The sequence below is a fragment of the Delphinapterus leucas genome, chromosome 14, assembly GCF_059928025.1.
Source record: "Delphinapterus leucas isolate spDelLeu-1000000601 "Yukka" chromosome 14, BTC_Dleu_Yukka2, whole genome shotgun sequence".
NCBI lineage: Eukaryota > Metazoa > Chordata > Mammalia > Artiodactyla > Monodontidae > Delphinapterus > Delphinapterus leucas.
In genome coordinates, this window is record NC_143142.1 from 89135470 (window position 1) to 89149345 (window position 13876).

At 57.8% G+C, this 13876-nt stretch overlaps 2 protein-coding genes across 2 annotated transcripts in view; one reads left to right on the top strand and one right to left on the bottom strand.

The window, feature by feature from the left end:
- KCNG2 (potassium voltage-gated channel modifier subfamily G member 2) overlaps window positions 1-10908 on the top strand; it is a 40260-nt gene extending 29352 nt beyond the window's left edge. The window contains exon 5 of the mRNA XM_089894265.1: window positions 10108-10908. Coding sequence (XP_089750391.1) covers window positions 10108-10908 — 801 coding nt within the window. The remainder of the gene's footprint in view (window positions 1-10107) is intronic.
- SLC66A2 (solute carrier family 66 member 2) overlaps window positions 1314-13876 on the bottom strand; it is a 63384-nt gene continuing 50821 nt past the window's right edge. The window contains exons 6-7 of the transcript XR_002642769.3: window positions 12040-13598; window positions 1314-11408 (exon numbers count right to left, since the gene is read on the bottom strand). The gene's annotated coding sequence lies outside the window, so the exon portion shown is untranslated. The remainder of the gene's footprint in view (window positions 11409-12039; window positions 13599-13876) is intronic.

Sequence of the window (13876 nt, forward strand, 5' to 3'; positions counted from 1 at the left end):
GAGACGACGTGGAGAGGTCGGGGGAGGGAAGGAGTCAGGGGTCGAGCCAGGAGGGCAGCCGTCACTGGGAGGAGATCATAATGAGCAGACAGAGAGGAGGACATGGGGACCCCCCGAGTCTCTGGGACGCGAGGGCCCGGGTCCTAGGTTGACCAGCCCCGAGAAGATAGCCGAGAACTTCCGCGAGACAGGGAATCGTAATGGGTGAACAGTCCCCACGGCGCCGGACCTCAGGGGAGGGAGCTTGGGGCAGACCTCGGGGTGGAGTGGGCCTGGGGGTGGCTCTCAGATGGACCTCGAGGAGGAACTCTGGGTGGCCTCGGGGTGGCAGGCTCGGGAGGCCCAGCTGGCCATGTTCGGGTTCCGACCTCTGCCAGCTACACGGTCCCTTCGGTTGGAAATGCATTGACTGAGGTTTAAGCCCTTCTCCCTGTCAGTGCTAAGCTTCACCAGCAACACTGAAAGCTTGGACGTGATGGGGCAGCCCCGTCAAACTTCCGAGTGGAAATGGACTTTCTGCCCATCGCCTACATCAGGCCAGAGCAGTCAAGCATGGAGGTAGAGTCAGGACTCTCCAGACATGCAAAGGCTCAAAGACGTACCCGCCACGTACCTCCTCTCAGGGGGGTACCAGAGGATGCGCTTTGGCAGGAAAATGGAGTAAACTGAGGAGGAGACACCGCGTATCAAGGTGGACAGAGAGCCCCAGAGAGGAGCTGAGAGCCGCTGCGGACCACAGGGCACAGCAGGAGGGCAGAGGCCCCTGCAAGGGGAGGCAGGCCTTGGAAAGGAAACAGGACCGTCCGGTGTGTTTTCAATCTGGAGAAAATGCACCGTGATTTACAGCAAGCTAAGCAACTTTAGAACGGGGCCATAAAACTTGAGGGAGAAAAGAAAACATTTTATGAGGGAAAAAGATGTAATGCAGTGTAGCCCACAACCTGGCTCGGCAGTGAAGCATCTCCACCTTATCTTAGTAGCTCCAGATTTTACCTCAAAGCGTGACAGCCCTGTTTCTAGAGGAAAGGGATCATGGATGTGGTGGGGATGGTGTCAGAGAACCGAATCCTCAGCTACACAAAGTCATAGAAATGTGTACAGTTACTCCATCAATAAGCCAGCTAAGCACGTTACTTAAAAGTATGGAAGTAACTGTAGCAGAAGGAACAGTTGAGAACTCCTGCCCCTGGGAGATGGGTCGTGGTAGGAATACTGTTTCTTCCTTTATAAGTCTATCTTTTTTGTTTCGTAAAACAAAAATAATTAAAAACATGTTCAGTCACCAAAACTCATTCAAGAAGGAGTAGATAACCTTATGCTGATAACAGAAATTTAATTCATAGTTTAAAACCTTCCAAAAAGAAAACTCCAGTCCCAGATGGTTTCACTGGTGAATTCTACCAAAAGTTTAAGGAAGAAATGATACCAGTCCTGCACGATCTCTTGCAGAAAGTAGACACTTCCAGGATTATCCTGGCACCAAACCAGACAAAGACGCCAAGGAAAGAAAAAACCGCAGACCAGTGTCTCACATGAACATAGATGCAGAACTCCAACAAAATGTTACTAAATCAAGTACGGCAATGTATAAAAAGGGGAGCACATCATGACTAAGCGGAAGTTTTCAGGAAAGCCAGCCTGATTCAGCTTTTGAAAATCAATCAATGTAATTCACAGTATTAACACAGCAAAGAGGAAGAGCCATCTGGGGCTTCCCTGGTGGCGCAGCGGTTGAGAGTCTGCCTGCCGATGCAGGGGACGCGGGTTCGTGCCCCGGTCTGGGAAGATCCCACATGCCGCGGAGCGGCTGGGCCCGTGAGCCATGGCCGCTGAGCCTGCGCGTCCGGAGCCTGTGCTCCGCAGCGGGAGAGGCCACAACAGTGAGAGGCCCGCGTACCGCAAAAAAAATAAAAAAAAAAAATAAGAAGAGCCATCTGGTCATCTCAATAGATGTCGAGAAAGTGTTTGACAAAATTCAATACCCATTCACGATTAAAACAAAAACATTCAATTGTAGAAATAGAGGGAATTTCTTTAACCTGGTGGAGAACACCTATTTAAAAAAACCTACATCTGATGACATACGTAATGAGAAAGATAAATGACAATGCTTTCTCCCTGCCATTGGGAATAAAGCCTATTTATTCAGCATCGTTCTGTAAGTCCTCCTCTGTGCAATGAAGCAAGAAAAAGAAAGACAAGTATATGATGGGAAAGGAAGCAGCAAAACTATGAACACACAAAAAATCCCAGGAAATCCACCAAAAAGCTTGTAGAATGAATGAGTCAGTCAGTTACACGGGGTCAGCACCCCCCAGGTGTTATTTATCCGAGAGAAATGAAAGTGTGTCTCCACGAAAGCCCCCCAGCTGCTTGCATCAGCCCCAGACTGGAAAGCACCGCCATGCACACCCACGGGTGCAGGGGTAACTGGCACATCCATGCAACAAGCCGTCAGCAATAGAGAGCAAAGCAGCACGAGTCTCAGGATACGACGTGGGAAAAGCAGACTCGAAAGTCTACACGCGGCGTGAGACGTCTGGAAAAGGCAGAGGGATCCGTGGTTGCCAGGTTGGGGTGGGGGCGGCCTGGCTGTAAAGAGGCGGTGCGGGGGCCTCGGGGTTGGTAGCGGTGGCTCCGCGGCTCCACCCCCGGCCTCACCGGAGTGCGTATCCTTCCACGTCAGCCTGTGGGCACGTGTCTTACAGTCCCTGAGAACCCACTCCCCAAACGGGCTTTCCAGGTCGAAGGGTACGCACCCTTGAAGGCTTTTCAGATGTATCTGTGAGACGTTCGTGCCGGTATATACTCTGCCCAGTGTTCTGGGCTCCTCTCGATCCTTGGCCTGGGGCAGGGGCCCCCGTGACCCCGGCCTGGTGGGGAAGCGGGTGAATCATGGAGCTCCTGAGGGGAACAGCTCAGCAATTTCTGATAAACATGAAAACGTTCTTGTCTGCCAGCCCGAGGCTGCCACAGCCCTGGAGGAACGCTAGCGGATCCATTTGGTTGGTTTTTCGGTGACGGTGGCTAATAGCGTTCACGTAAGGTTTGCAGTCCGGCACGGAATCTGATGTGCGGCCTCGACATTTCTGGATGTGCGGGGACATGGACGGTGTGGCCACACAGCCCACTGTCCTGCGTCCACGTCTGCGGTCAGCTCAGACTCGACGCCGCGGTGACAGAGCTGCTTCCTTGGGGGCAGCCGGCCTTTGGTTCTTGAGCCACAGGTAATTGAAGGATGCCCAGTGACCCTTTCGGAAGGAGAGGGGAGGAACCCAGCGCCCAGGGCAACGCCTGCTGGAGCATCACGCACAGACTCTCAGGCTGGTGCCGAGATCCCGTCTGGGGGAGGGGGCGCGGCGTCCTGCGGCCTTTCCCTGGGAAGGGAAGTCTCCCGTGGGACCAGGCAGGACCCAGGGCCTTGGGGGAGGTGGCGGTGCCTCACGGGAGCCCTGGCGGAGCCCATGAGCGGCACCAGTGCAGGCTGTGCGGGGGGAGCTGCAGCCTGGGGAGAAGGCCCTGCCTCCAGTGCTGGGGGTCCTGCCCACCCCCATCCAGCTGCCACCTCAGCCCCACAGCTGTGCTTCTGGCCTCCTGCCCTAGAGGACGACCGGGCCACCCCAGGGCTCCGCAGCCGCCGAGGCCAGTTCTGGGCCATCCGCACCTCCCTGTCCCTTCTCCCCGCTCCTCAGGAACCCCCTTGCCTGTGCGGGACCCTCCCTCCCACCCCCAGCCCGGCTCTTGCACCCCCAGTGAGAACCCCCTGCACCTGGTCCCGGTGAGTGGCGGGCCTGTGATGGTCGCGCGTGGTCCAGCCTGCGGAGCCCAGGGGTTCCTTACAGCAGGTGCTGCGCCCTCAGCTCCCCGCGCCCACGGGTGGCCGGAGGCGGAGGGGCCGAGAGGGGGTCAGGGCTCCAGTGTGGTAGCGGCCCAGCCAGAGAAAGGGGCTCTGGGTCCTGGGATTCCCTTTGCTTCTCCTGTGTTTCCTCTGTGGAGCCGAAAGGTGCTTGTGATTCTGAAGGGGGAGCCCTTTCCCTGGGCTCTGGGGGTCGCTGGTCCATTTGAGTGGCTCTGGCACGTTCCAGGCCGTCTTCCTGGGGTCAGAGGTGGCCCTGCGGTTCTCATGGGAACACCCCCGGGGGACGCGAAGGGTGGTGTGGAGGTGAGACGGTCCCACCCACCGAGACCAGACACGGAGGTCCCCCACTGCCCGTGACCGTCCCAGGGTGTAGGGTCCACCTTCTCTCCCTCCAGAAACGACCGCTCCGGAGTCTCCGTGTCCCCCACAAGCCCCTGAGACCCGAGCCCTCCCCTCCCACCCCGACAGCTGGGGGGGGGGCGGCAGCCATTAGCAGACGCCCCGTCCGGCCCCGATGGTCAGCCCCCGGAGGGAGCGGAGGGCACGAAGAGCAGATGACTGGGGCCCCCAGCCTCGAGCCCGGCAGGCGGGGTGTGAAAGGCCCTCTCGGCTCGGGCAGGGGCGGCATCGCCCCGCGGCCGGCGCACAGCAGCCCGTGCGGGGCAGCTATGGCCTAATTACCGGCGTCAGTGAAAGTGCAGGCAGTGGGGCCTTCAGAAGTGGGTGAACCAGCGGAACATAGATTTACCGCTGACCCAGTTTTGACCAAATAGGCCAGATGTGTCAAATTATGATAAATCAGCGTCATATTCTGGACTAAAAGTTCCAGAAAGAGCTGCCTCCAGTGAACCTCCTGGCTGGTCCTTAAGGGGCTGAGGGGAGGCGCTCACAGTACGCGCCTCTTCCCGGACCCACCGGATGGGTCTGGCTGCAGGCCGGAGCGCCGGGGTCGCTCCTCCAGCACGGGGCGGGTGGACCAGGGGGCCTTTGTCCCTCCCCCCCACCAGCACACGTGGCCGCAGCCCACCTGAAGGGGGGCCAGCGGCTGCACTTGGCCCAGGGATGACGGGGGACCCAGAGCCCCAGGTCGGCCCGGACGAGGGGGCGTCGTCGGGGGTGCTCCTGGGGCGGTGGGTCACGGGACCCCCAAGCACCCCTTGGGCTGAGGTCATCAGGGTCCCGAGCAGGTGAGGCAGGTACGACCTGGGGCTCCACCTTCCTCTCCCGCTCACTGACCAGCGGGTCCCCTTCCCCCGCCCAGGTTTCCAACCCTGTCAGTCCCCGCGGCCCCAGCTGCGTCTTCCTGCCTAAATCCTGGAGCTGCTGTGTCCTAAGGCCCCAGGCCCAGCGGGACGCCCCTGCTGGCTCCTGTCCAGGGCCCGTGCCAGGTGGTCAGAGGCCCGGGTCATCAGCGCCGCCTGGGAGGTGCTGTAACCTCTCAGAGCCTGACAAGGGTGTGCCCCAGGCTCACCCTCAAAGCTTGGAGCGCCCACCACCCCCCTCGCTGCTCGGGAGTGGACTCGGCTTTTCCACCTGTGCGCCCCACGTGCAGGTCCGAGACCGAGATGGGGTGGGAGCCCTTCGTCCAGCTGGAGCCGCCATCACCTCTGTTTGAGGATGGACCTGCCCAGTGACATTCAGGGCTTTATCCTAAAGCTATGACCTTCCCCGGGGCCCACCCTTGTGTCCGGGGCCACGCGGGGAAGTAAGCACACGGCCGGGTTTTCCAGGCGCACGACCGGGAGGGTGACTGATGTAGAGGCCAAGGCGCTGGGCTCAGACAGCTCATTAATGAGAACGCCAGGCTCCGCTCGATACACGTAAAGCGCCCTGGGCACTGGGCGGCTGGCTCAGAAAGTGCAAATCGGAGAGGTTAGTGGGAGTCGGGGTGCCCCAGGTTCCCCGTTGACAAGTTGGTGTCCGGCTTGGGGAGCAGCCCTGCGGGGTCCTGCCCACCTCTGTGCCCTCAGGGCACCGAGGCAAGCGCTGCAAATGTCTTCTGAACCACGACCTGCTCCCCGTTGGGAGCACCAGGCAGGTCCTCACCTCCGGTCCGCGTGGCGATGGAAGCTCACCACTTCTTGCTGGGCGGGGACTCAGAGGGACGTGAGCCAGGTGGGGGTGGTGCAAGGCCCCGGGTCCCCTCACGCCCGGTGTGAGCCGCGCCGAGACTGACAGCAGAGAGCATCAAGGGCGTCCGCTGAGTCTGGTGTGTTCTCCTGACCTTTCCTTCTGTTCCTCAGCAGTAGAGGTAACCTGGGGAGGGGACTTGGGCTGGCTGGGGGCTCGGGGGCAAAGGTGAGACGTGGCCAGACGGGGACAGCTGGGGAGGTCTGCACGCTCTCTGGCTTCCGCTCTGGACGCCCCTGCACACGGAGCCCCAACACCGGGGTCCTCACTCACTGTCCACACCCAGCCAGCCACACTCTGGGATTAATTAATAAGTCTTTTTAAAAAATTAGCTTTGCTGGGCTTCCCTGGTGGCGCAGTGGTTGAGAGTCCGCCCGCCGATGCAGGGGACACGGGTTCGTGCCCCAGTCCGGGAAGATCCCACATGCCGCGGAGCGGCTGGGCCCGTGAGCCGTGGCCGCTGAGCCTGCGCGTCCGGAGCCTGTGCTCCGCAACGGGAGAGGCCGCAGCAGTGAGAGGCCCGCGAACCGCAAAAACAAAACTAAACAAAAGCTTTGCTGATATATGATCCACACGCTGTACAATTTGCCCAGTTTGAGGGTATGATTCAGCGGGTTTTCATATGTTCGCAGGTTGTGCCGCCATCACCACTGTCTGATTTTAGAGCATTCCCACCTCGCCAAAGAGACCCAGTGCCTTCAGCAATCACTGCCCGGCCCCATCTCTCCCCACCAGCCCCGAGCAACCACGGATCAACTTTGTCTTTATAGATTTCCTTGTTCTGGATCCGTGAGAACAGAACCACCCAGCACGTGTCTTGTGTAACTGGATCCTTTCACTCTGAACTATCTTCAGGGTTCGTCTGTGTTGTAACAGGAATGAGCGCTTCATTCCTTTCCGTGGCCCAATAATGTCCCATTGTATGGCGCTACCAGGTTTTGTTGATCCGTTAATCATCGGATGGACATTTGGGTTGTTTCCACTTTTTGTGAGTCATGCGGCCACGAACATCCGTGTGCAGTTTCTTTGTGCATGTGCATATTGACTTCTCTGGGCTCACAGCTAGGAGTGGAATTGCAGGGTCATGTGAGGAACTGTATGAGGAACAGCCAGGCTCTTGTCCAAAGTGACTGGACGGTTGCATGTTCCCATCAGCAGTGCACGAGGCCCTGATTTCTCCAACACTTGTCGTCTGCTCTTTCATTCTGGCCGTGCTGGTGGGTGTGAAGTGGGACCTTCGAGTGGGTTTGATCTGCACTTCCCTGATGATTAACAGTGTTGAGCCCCGTTTCATGCGCTTCTTGGCCACTTGTGTATCTTCTTCAGAGAAAGGTCTATTCAGATCCCTTGCCAATTTTTTTAATTGGGTTGTCTTTTTTGTGGTTGAGTGGTAGGAATTCTTTCTGTATTCTAGATACAAGTCCCTATCGTATATGATTTGTAAATATATTCTCCCATTCTACGGATTGTCTTTAAAGACCTCATCTCCTAAAAGTCACCTTCTGAGGTACTAACAGTCAGGGCTTGAACAGAAGGGTTTTGAAGGGGAGCATTTCAGGCCATAACAGTGTCCTTTGAAGCGATTACGTTTTAAATTTGATTAAGTTTAATTCATCTTTTTTATCTTGTTTGCTCCTGCTTTTGGTATCACATCTAAGAAGACTCTGGGGTCACTGGTTTTCAGCCTGAAGACCTTCCTTTCGAGTTCTTGTAAGGCAGCTCTCAGTCTTGTTTATCTGGGCAAGTCTTTATGTCACCCTCATTTTTTAATGACAGCGTTGCTGGATGTAGGATTCTCGGGTGTCTTCTGAGCACTTTGAACACACTGCCCACTGCTTTCTGCTGAGATGTAGGCGTAATCTCACCAGAGTGAGCTCTCAGGTGACCTATCGCTGTCTCTGCTGCTTCCAAGGTTTCCTCCTTGTCTTTGGCGGTCAGCATTTTTCCTGTGATGTCTTTTCCCTGCTGGAGCTCAGTGAACTTCCTGGGTGTGTAGGTCCTTGTTTTTCAATAGATTTGGAAGTTTTCAGCCACGGTTTCTCAAACACTCTTCTCCTCCTCTCCTCTCCCCTTCCTGCTGGTACCTGGATTCCTTGGTTCCAGCACGATCCTTGCGTCCCTCTGTTTTCAGCCTGCGTAATCGTCACCAATCGATCTTCAAGTTCACCAAACCTTTTCTCTGACAGTTTACATCCACTGCTGAGCTCCTATAGTGAATTTTTTGTTATTGTACTTTTCAACTTCAAAATTTCCACTTGGTTCTTTTTAAATTTTTCTTTATTGATATTCTCCATCTGATGGAATGGATTGTCATCATACCTTCCACTACTTCTTCTTTTTTTTTTTTTTTTTTTTTGGCAGTGTGCGGGCCTCTCACTGTTGTGGTCTCTCCCATTGCGGAGCACAGGCTCCGGACGCGCAGGCTCAGTGGCCATGGCTCACGGGCCCAGCCGCTCCGCGGCATGTGGGATCTTCCAAGGCCGGGGCACAAACCCGTGTCCCCTGCATCGGCAGGTGGACTCTCAACCACTGCGCCACCAGGGAAGCCCCCTCCACTACTTCTTTAATCAAGTTCTCCTTAGTTCTGTGAATGTATTTATAATGGCAATTTTGAAACTTTTTGTTAAATCTGACGTTTGGTCTCATTGGCAGTTTTTGTTGCCTGATTTCTGATGTATGGGTCATACTTCACTGTTTCTTTGCCTGCACTATGATTTTTTATTGAAAACTAGACATTTTAGACAATACAATTTAGGAACACTGGATATTGCCTTCCCCTGCCCCCCAGTTCGGGGCACATTACTGTCATTTGCTTGTTTAGTGATTGGTTGGATTATTTTAGTGAAGTCTATTCCTGCCCTGCCCCCTGCCACACACACACACACACACACACACACGCACGCACACACGCACACATGTTCAGCCCTTGGCGCTGCTCCTCTAAGAGGCCCAGTCACCCTGGGAGGACACTGCTTTTGGTAGCACTTGGGTCTCTTTCCCTGAGGGAACTTTGAAAGTCCTCTAATTGCTGGCTGACTGCTCTATTGTTTTCAGCTGCCCTTGGGCATAAATTCCTCTAGCAGCCAATCCAGCCGCATGGCGGCTCTCAGGATGGAACAGTTTCTGAGGTCAGTGCTGATACTTCCTCTGACCCCAGGAGGGCTCCTCCAGTTCTGCACCCCGGTTCTCTCCTGCAAACTGGCCACCCCACAGCCTAGGCTGTGTCTTCATTAGGTCCACAAACGTCCTCTTGTTTTCCTTCACTGCAACCTCTACCACTCTTGAGAGCACCCTTGGGTTTGAACTTCACCACTTTCTGTTGCAAATGAAGTCGGTTCCTCTGGGAAGTGATCAGGGGCATCTCACTTACAGTCTGCGTCTCCGCTACACAGCATCTCTGTGCCAGGGCTCTGGGCCTGGGGGTGGGGCAGTGGCAAGCTCCTTCCTTGGTGACCCCCATTCTCTGAGCTGAGTGCCCTGCAGAGAGACGGGGAGCCAGCGGGCTGAGGTCCTCTCTGTCGTCTCTCCTGGCATGGAACCACCCTCACAAGCTGGGGCGAGGGCTCTGGGGGTCCCGGCGTCCTCAAGGTACAGCCTCCATTCCACTGCAGGAGTAGGGGCTGTGTGGGAGCAGGTGTCCCTCTTCCCAGCCGCACTCCCCGGGGACTCAGCCCACGGGGACAGGGAGCCCCGCGTTGGTGGCTGCAGCCTCTGGACTGGAGCCGCCTCCTTGCTGAGCTGGGACGCTGGGGGAGTCTCGGTTCAAATACCAAAGACTCTCCTTTTTAAACCAATTTCCACAGATTTTCTTGAATACATTTTTCATTTTCTGTTGTCCTTAGGAGTGTTTCCAGAGACTTTAAGTGGTTGTTTTTTAACGATTTTCTCTGGTTTTGCTGGGGAGCTGGTCAGCTGAGCTCTGATTGCTCTCCTGTGGGAAGCCAACCTCCCAGTAAATTTTTGTGTTGTTTTTCTTTTTACAGGAATTGGGCTTTTTTGGTTTACAACCCTTGCCCTTACAGTGGCACATGTGCACGGGTGGGCGTCAGGAGGAAGGGCAGCCCGGGAGGGACAGGCCTCCCTGCCCCCAACACGTGTCCCCTTCTCCCCCCCCCCAGGGCGAGTGCTCCCCCAAGTGCCGCAACCTATTTGTGCTGGAGACGGTGTGCGTGGCCTGGTTCTCCTTCGAGTTCCTGCTGCGCTCGCTGCAGGCTGAGAGCAAGTGTGCCTTCCTGCGGACACCGCTCAACATCATCGACATCCTGGCCATCCTGCCCTTCTACGTGTCGCTGCTCGTGGGCCTGGCGGCGCAGCCGGGTGCAGGCGGCAACAAGCTGCTGGAGCGCGCGGGGCTGGTGCTGCGGCTGTTGCGCGCGCTGCGCGTGCTCTACGTGATGCGCCTGGCGCGCCACTCGCTGGGGCTGCGCTCGCTCGGCCTGACCGTGCGCCGCTGCGCGCGCGAGTTCGGGCTGCTTCTGCTCTTCCTCTGCGTGGCCATGGCCCTCTTTGCGCCACTCGTGCACCTGGCCGAGCGCGAGCTGGGCGCACGCCGCGACTTCTCCAGCGTGCCGGCCAGCTACTGGTGGGCCGTCATCTCCATGACCACCGTGGGCTACGGCGACATGGTGCCACGCAGCCTCCCCGGGCAGGTGGTGGCGCTCAGCAGCATTCTCAGCGGCATCCTGCTCATGGCCTTCCCGGTCACCTCCATCTTCCACACCTTCTCGCGCTCCTACTCAGAGCTCAAGCAGCAGCAGCAGCGCGCCGCCAGCCCCGAGCCCGCCCTGCGCGAGGACAGCACGCACTCCGCCTCTGCCTGCGCCTCCGCCGCGGAGGACGACGGCTCGCAGGGCCCCGACGGTGCCGGCCCGGCCGGGGACTCCGCGGCCGGGCTGTGGGCATCCGCGGGGCCGCCCTGACCCGGCGGGGACGCGGCACCGGCGAAGAGGCTGCTCTCCTGGAGCTCCAGGACCAGAACCGCATTCTCGCCTCCCGCCGCGCACGGAGGGACGGGAACGACTTTGGGGGCCCGGCTCCCTTTGCCGTGCATGTTGCTCGCCCCGCACAGCCCAGAACTTGGCCCGGGGCTGACCCCGGCCTGAATCGGGGGTCACAGCCATCCTGTGCTTTGAAAGAGTTGAACTCCAAGGAGCGTCACCAGCCTGTCCTCCGCTTTCCTTTTGTCTCTGGACTTTTGACTCCGTGATGGCCAGCTAAAAGTAAATTCAGCGATCCCAGAAGCTCCAAGCCTGTAGCTCATCCCCAGGCCTCACCTTGACCTTCCCCTGCGCGTCACTGGTGGGGCGCAGTGGGGGTGGGGCGCAGTCCCTTTCTGCGCCCGCCGTGTCACCCACAGTGGGCCATGCCCATCAGAGGGGGTCTCCTCATCACGTCTGCAGAAGCCCACATCGTTGCCAAGCTATAGGGACAAAGGTGTGACACTGATGCTCACAGCACGCCAGTTCCTTCAGGGGAGGGAGGTCCCAGCCCTGACCTCTGACCTCCCTTCCCCGGCACAAGCTCCGTGGGGATCTTCCGGGATCCCTCCTCATGGGTTCGCCCCTGAAAATGCCCGGCAAAGCTGAAGGCCTGCACATCAGCCGGCCCCACCCTCCCCTCGGGCGCCCCGCCCGGGGTGACTGAGCTGCTTCTCTGGAGGCCGGAGGAATCTATGCTCATCACATCGCTCGCTCGTCACCCAGCACGGCTGGTCGTCCGGGAAGAACCGCTTCCTCCTGCGGGGCGGGGAGGCCTTGCCGATTTTCCCTCCAAGGGTTCGGTCAGCGGTGGAGTAACCCAAGGCAGCTGTCCCCTGTCCTCCCTCCGCCCCCACCCCCCCGCTGCAGTGGCTCTGAGGGCACCCAGGCGCCCTGCAAGACCAGAGGCCACCTCGGGTCACGGGATGGGGTGCCCGTCGGCCATCCTGCTGGGAACCGCGGGTGTGTGGGGAGGGGCGGAGCACACCCACTGCCCACCACGCGGGCGGAGCGCCAGCAGCTGGCTTGTCTGTTCCGTCTCCCCACCGCCACCCCGACCCACCCCACCCCTACCGTCCCTCCGGCTGCGCTCTGGAAGGCTCCGCTGGCTATGGCCTCGGTTGCCCATCTGGGTTGGGGGCCGGGAACTGGCCAGGTCCCTGCCGGCCTGCTCCCTCATGCACGCCAAGGAAACCCAGACTGGAGGCACCCCTGTGCGTCTCCTGCAAGACGTGGTGTTGCCATCGCTGCCTCCTTGGCCACCTGCTGAAAACGCTCGAAAGCACTGCAGGAGGGAAGACAGGAGACTGAGTTTGCGAATGCAGCTGTCTCAACCCCCCAAGTGCTGTGCAGAGAGCCAAGGTCAGTTCCCGCCGACTCACGACTCGCTGACGCAGGGGCACTGGGTTTGCTCTGGCCACCAAACCAGTGGGCAGGCTGCGTGGGCCAGGCACCCCCCTCTGCACCTGAGTTTCCCCACCGGTACAACCAGAGTGATCCCGAAGAACCCTCTGGCTCCACAGCCCCAACATGCAGGATCCTGGTCCCCGCCAGAGCTGTCCGGTTGACCCCAAAACGTCTGCAGAGCGTTTAGGGGGTGACTTGTGTCTGTGCCATTCCAGGGATCAGCCAGCGCTCCCCTTCCCCTCGGGGCTGCTTTCTGCACAGGCTGTGCATCCTCCCTTGGGCCCTAACGGGCCCTCCCCCACTCCCAGCTGACCCGCGTGTGCCACTCAGACTGAACAGGGCAGCTCCAGGGCTGAACATGCTCCACTGTCAATGTTGAGAGTTGGAAACCCCCACATTTGCTTCCAAAATAGCCCCAATTCCTGCACGCCTTATCTTCGGGGAAAATGCATCCCCCGCCCCTGCCCGCGCGCGCGCACACACACACACACACACACACACACACACACACAGTTTCTTCTTGGCCAGCTGGATACCAGGGCTGGGGTGGTGAGGGCAGCTCGAGAGCTGTGGGCAGGGTGCCGGCACCGTTCGCAGCTCTTTATCTGCTCAGAGCTTTCAGAAGCTCAACTGAACGAGATGAACTTTCTCACGCACCCCAGGAGCCGGGGCAACAGCACCATTTTGTTCCCATTTCCAAAATGCTATCCTCGTTGAGAGGAAGAGCTATAAAAATAAATAGGACATTTAGGGTTTGGGGGGAAAAGTAACCTTCATATATTTTTTTCACTAGAAGCCCCACTTCTCGTGGGGCTATTAAAAACGTCTGCCCTTTCCCCGGTGGATGGCTGTGCCCAGAGCTCGGGGTTCAGAGCTCTCTTGGCCGGGGCAGCAGCTGGGCCTGTGAAACAGCTCTCTCTTCTCTGTGTCTGAAGGGCAGCTCTAGGGCTCGCTCCCCAGAGGAACACAGGAGCCTGTTCAGTGCCGTTTCCCGGCTCTACGGCATTAATTTTTTAATTAAAATAGTTATTTTCAGTTAACACATTATCAGAAGGAAAACAAAATGTACCCCCAGAGCAGGACCCCTGTCCTGCGTGATTCAGTACATGGGCTCCAGGGTCCACACCGAGGCTCCCTGCTGCCTGGGGCGGCCACATCGGATGTCACCACCTTTGATCAGCTCACTCAGACTCTCCGAGGCCAGCGCTACAGGCTGGGGTGACTCACTGAAAAAACGTAAAATATATCACTTTCACGTATTTCGACTTTGTTGATTTTTTTGGTCTTGCCCTCAGCAGAAATACTCTCCATGAAAAAAAAAAAAAACTGCTCGGTACAAAGGGATCCAACCCTACTTGCTATACAGAATTACCGGTTTTCCTTGAAACACTTTTTTTGGCCTTTAAAGGAGACACTCCCCAACCTTTTGAGGCATCCCGTTGTTAAGGGAACTGTGTGAACTGACGGAGACCAGGGCGCCACCACCTCCCCCCGCCTGGCCCTG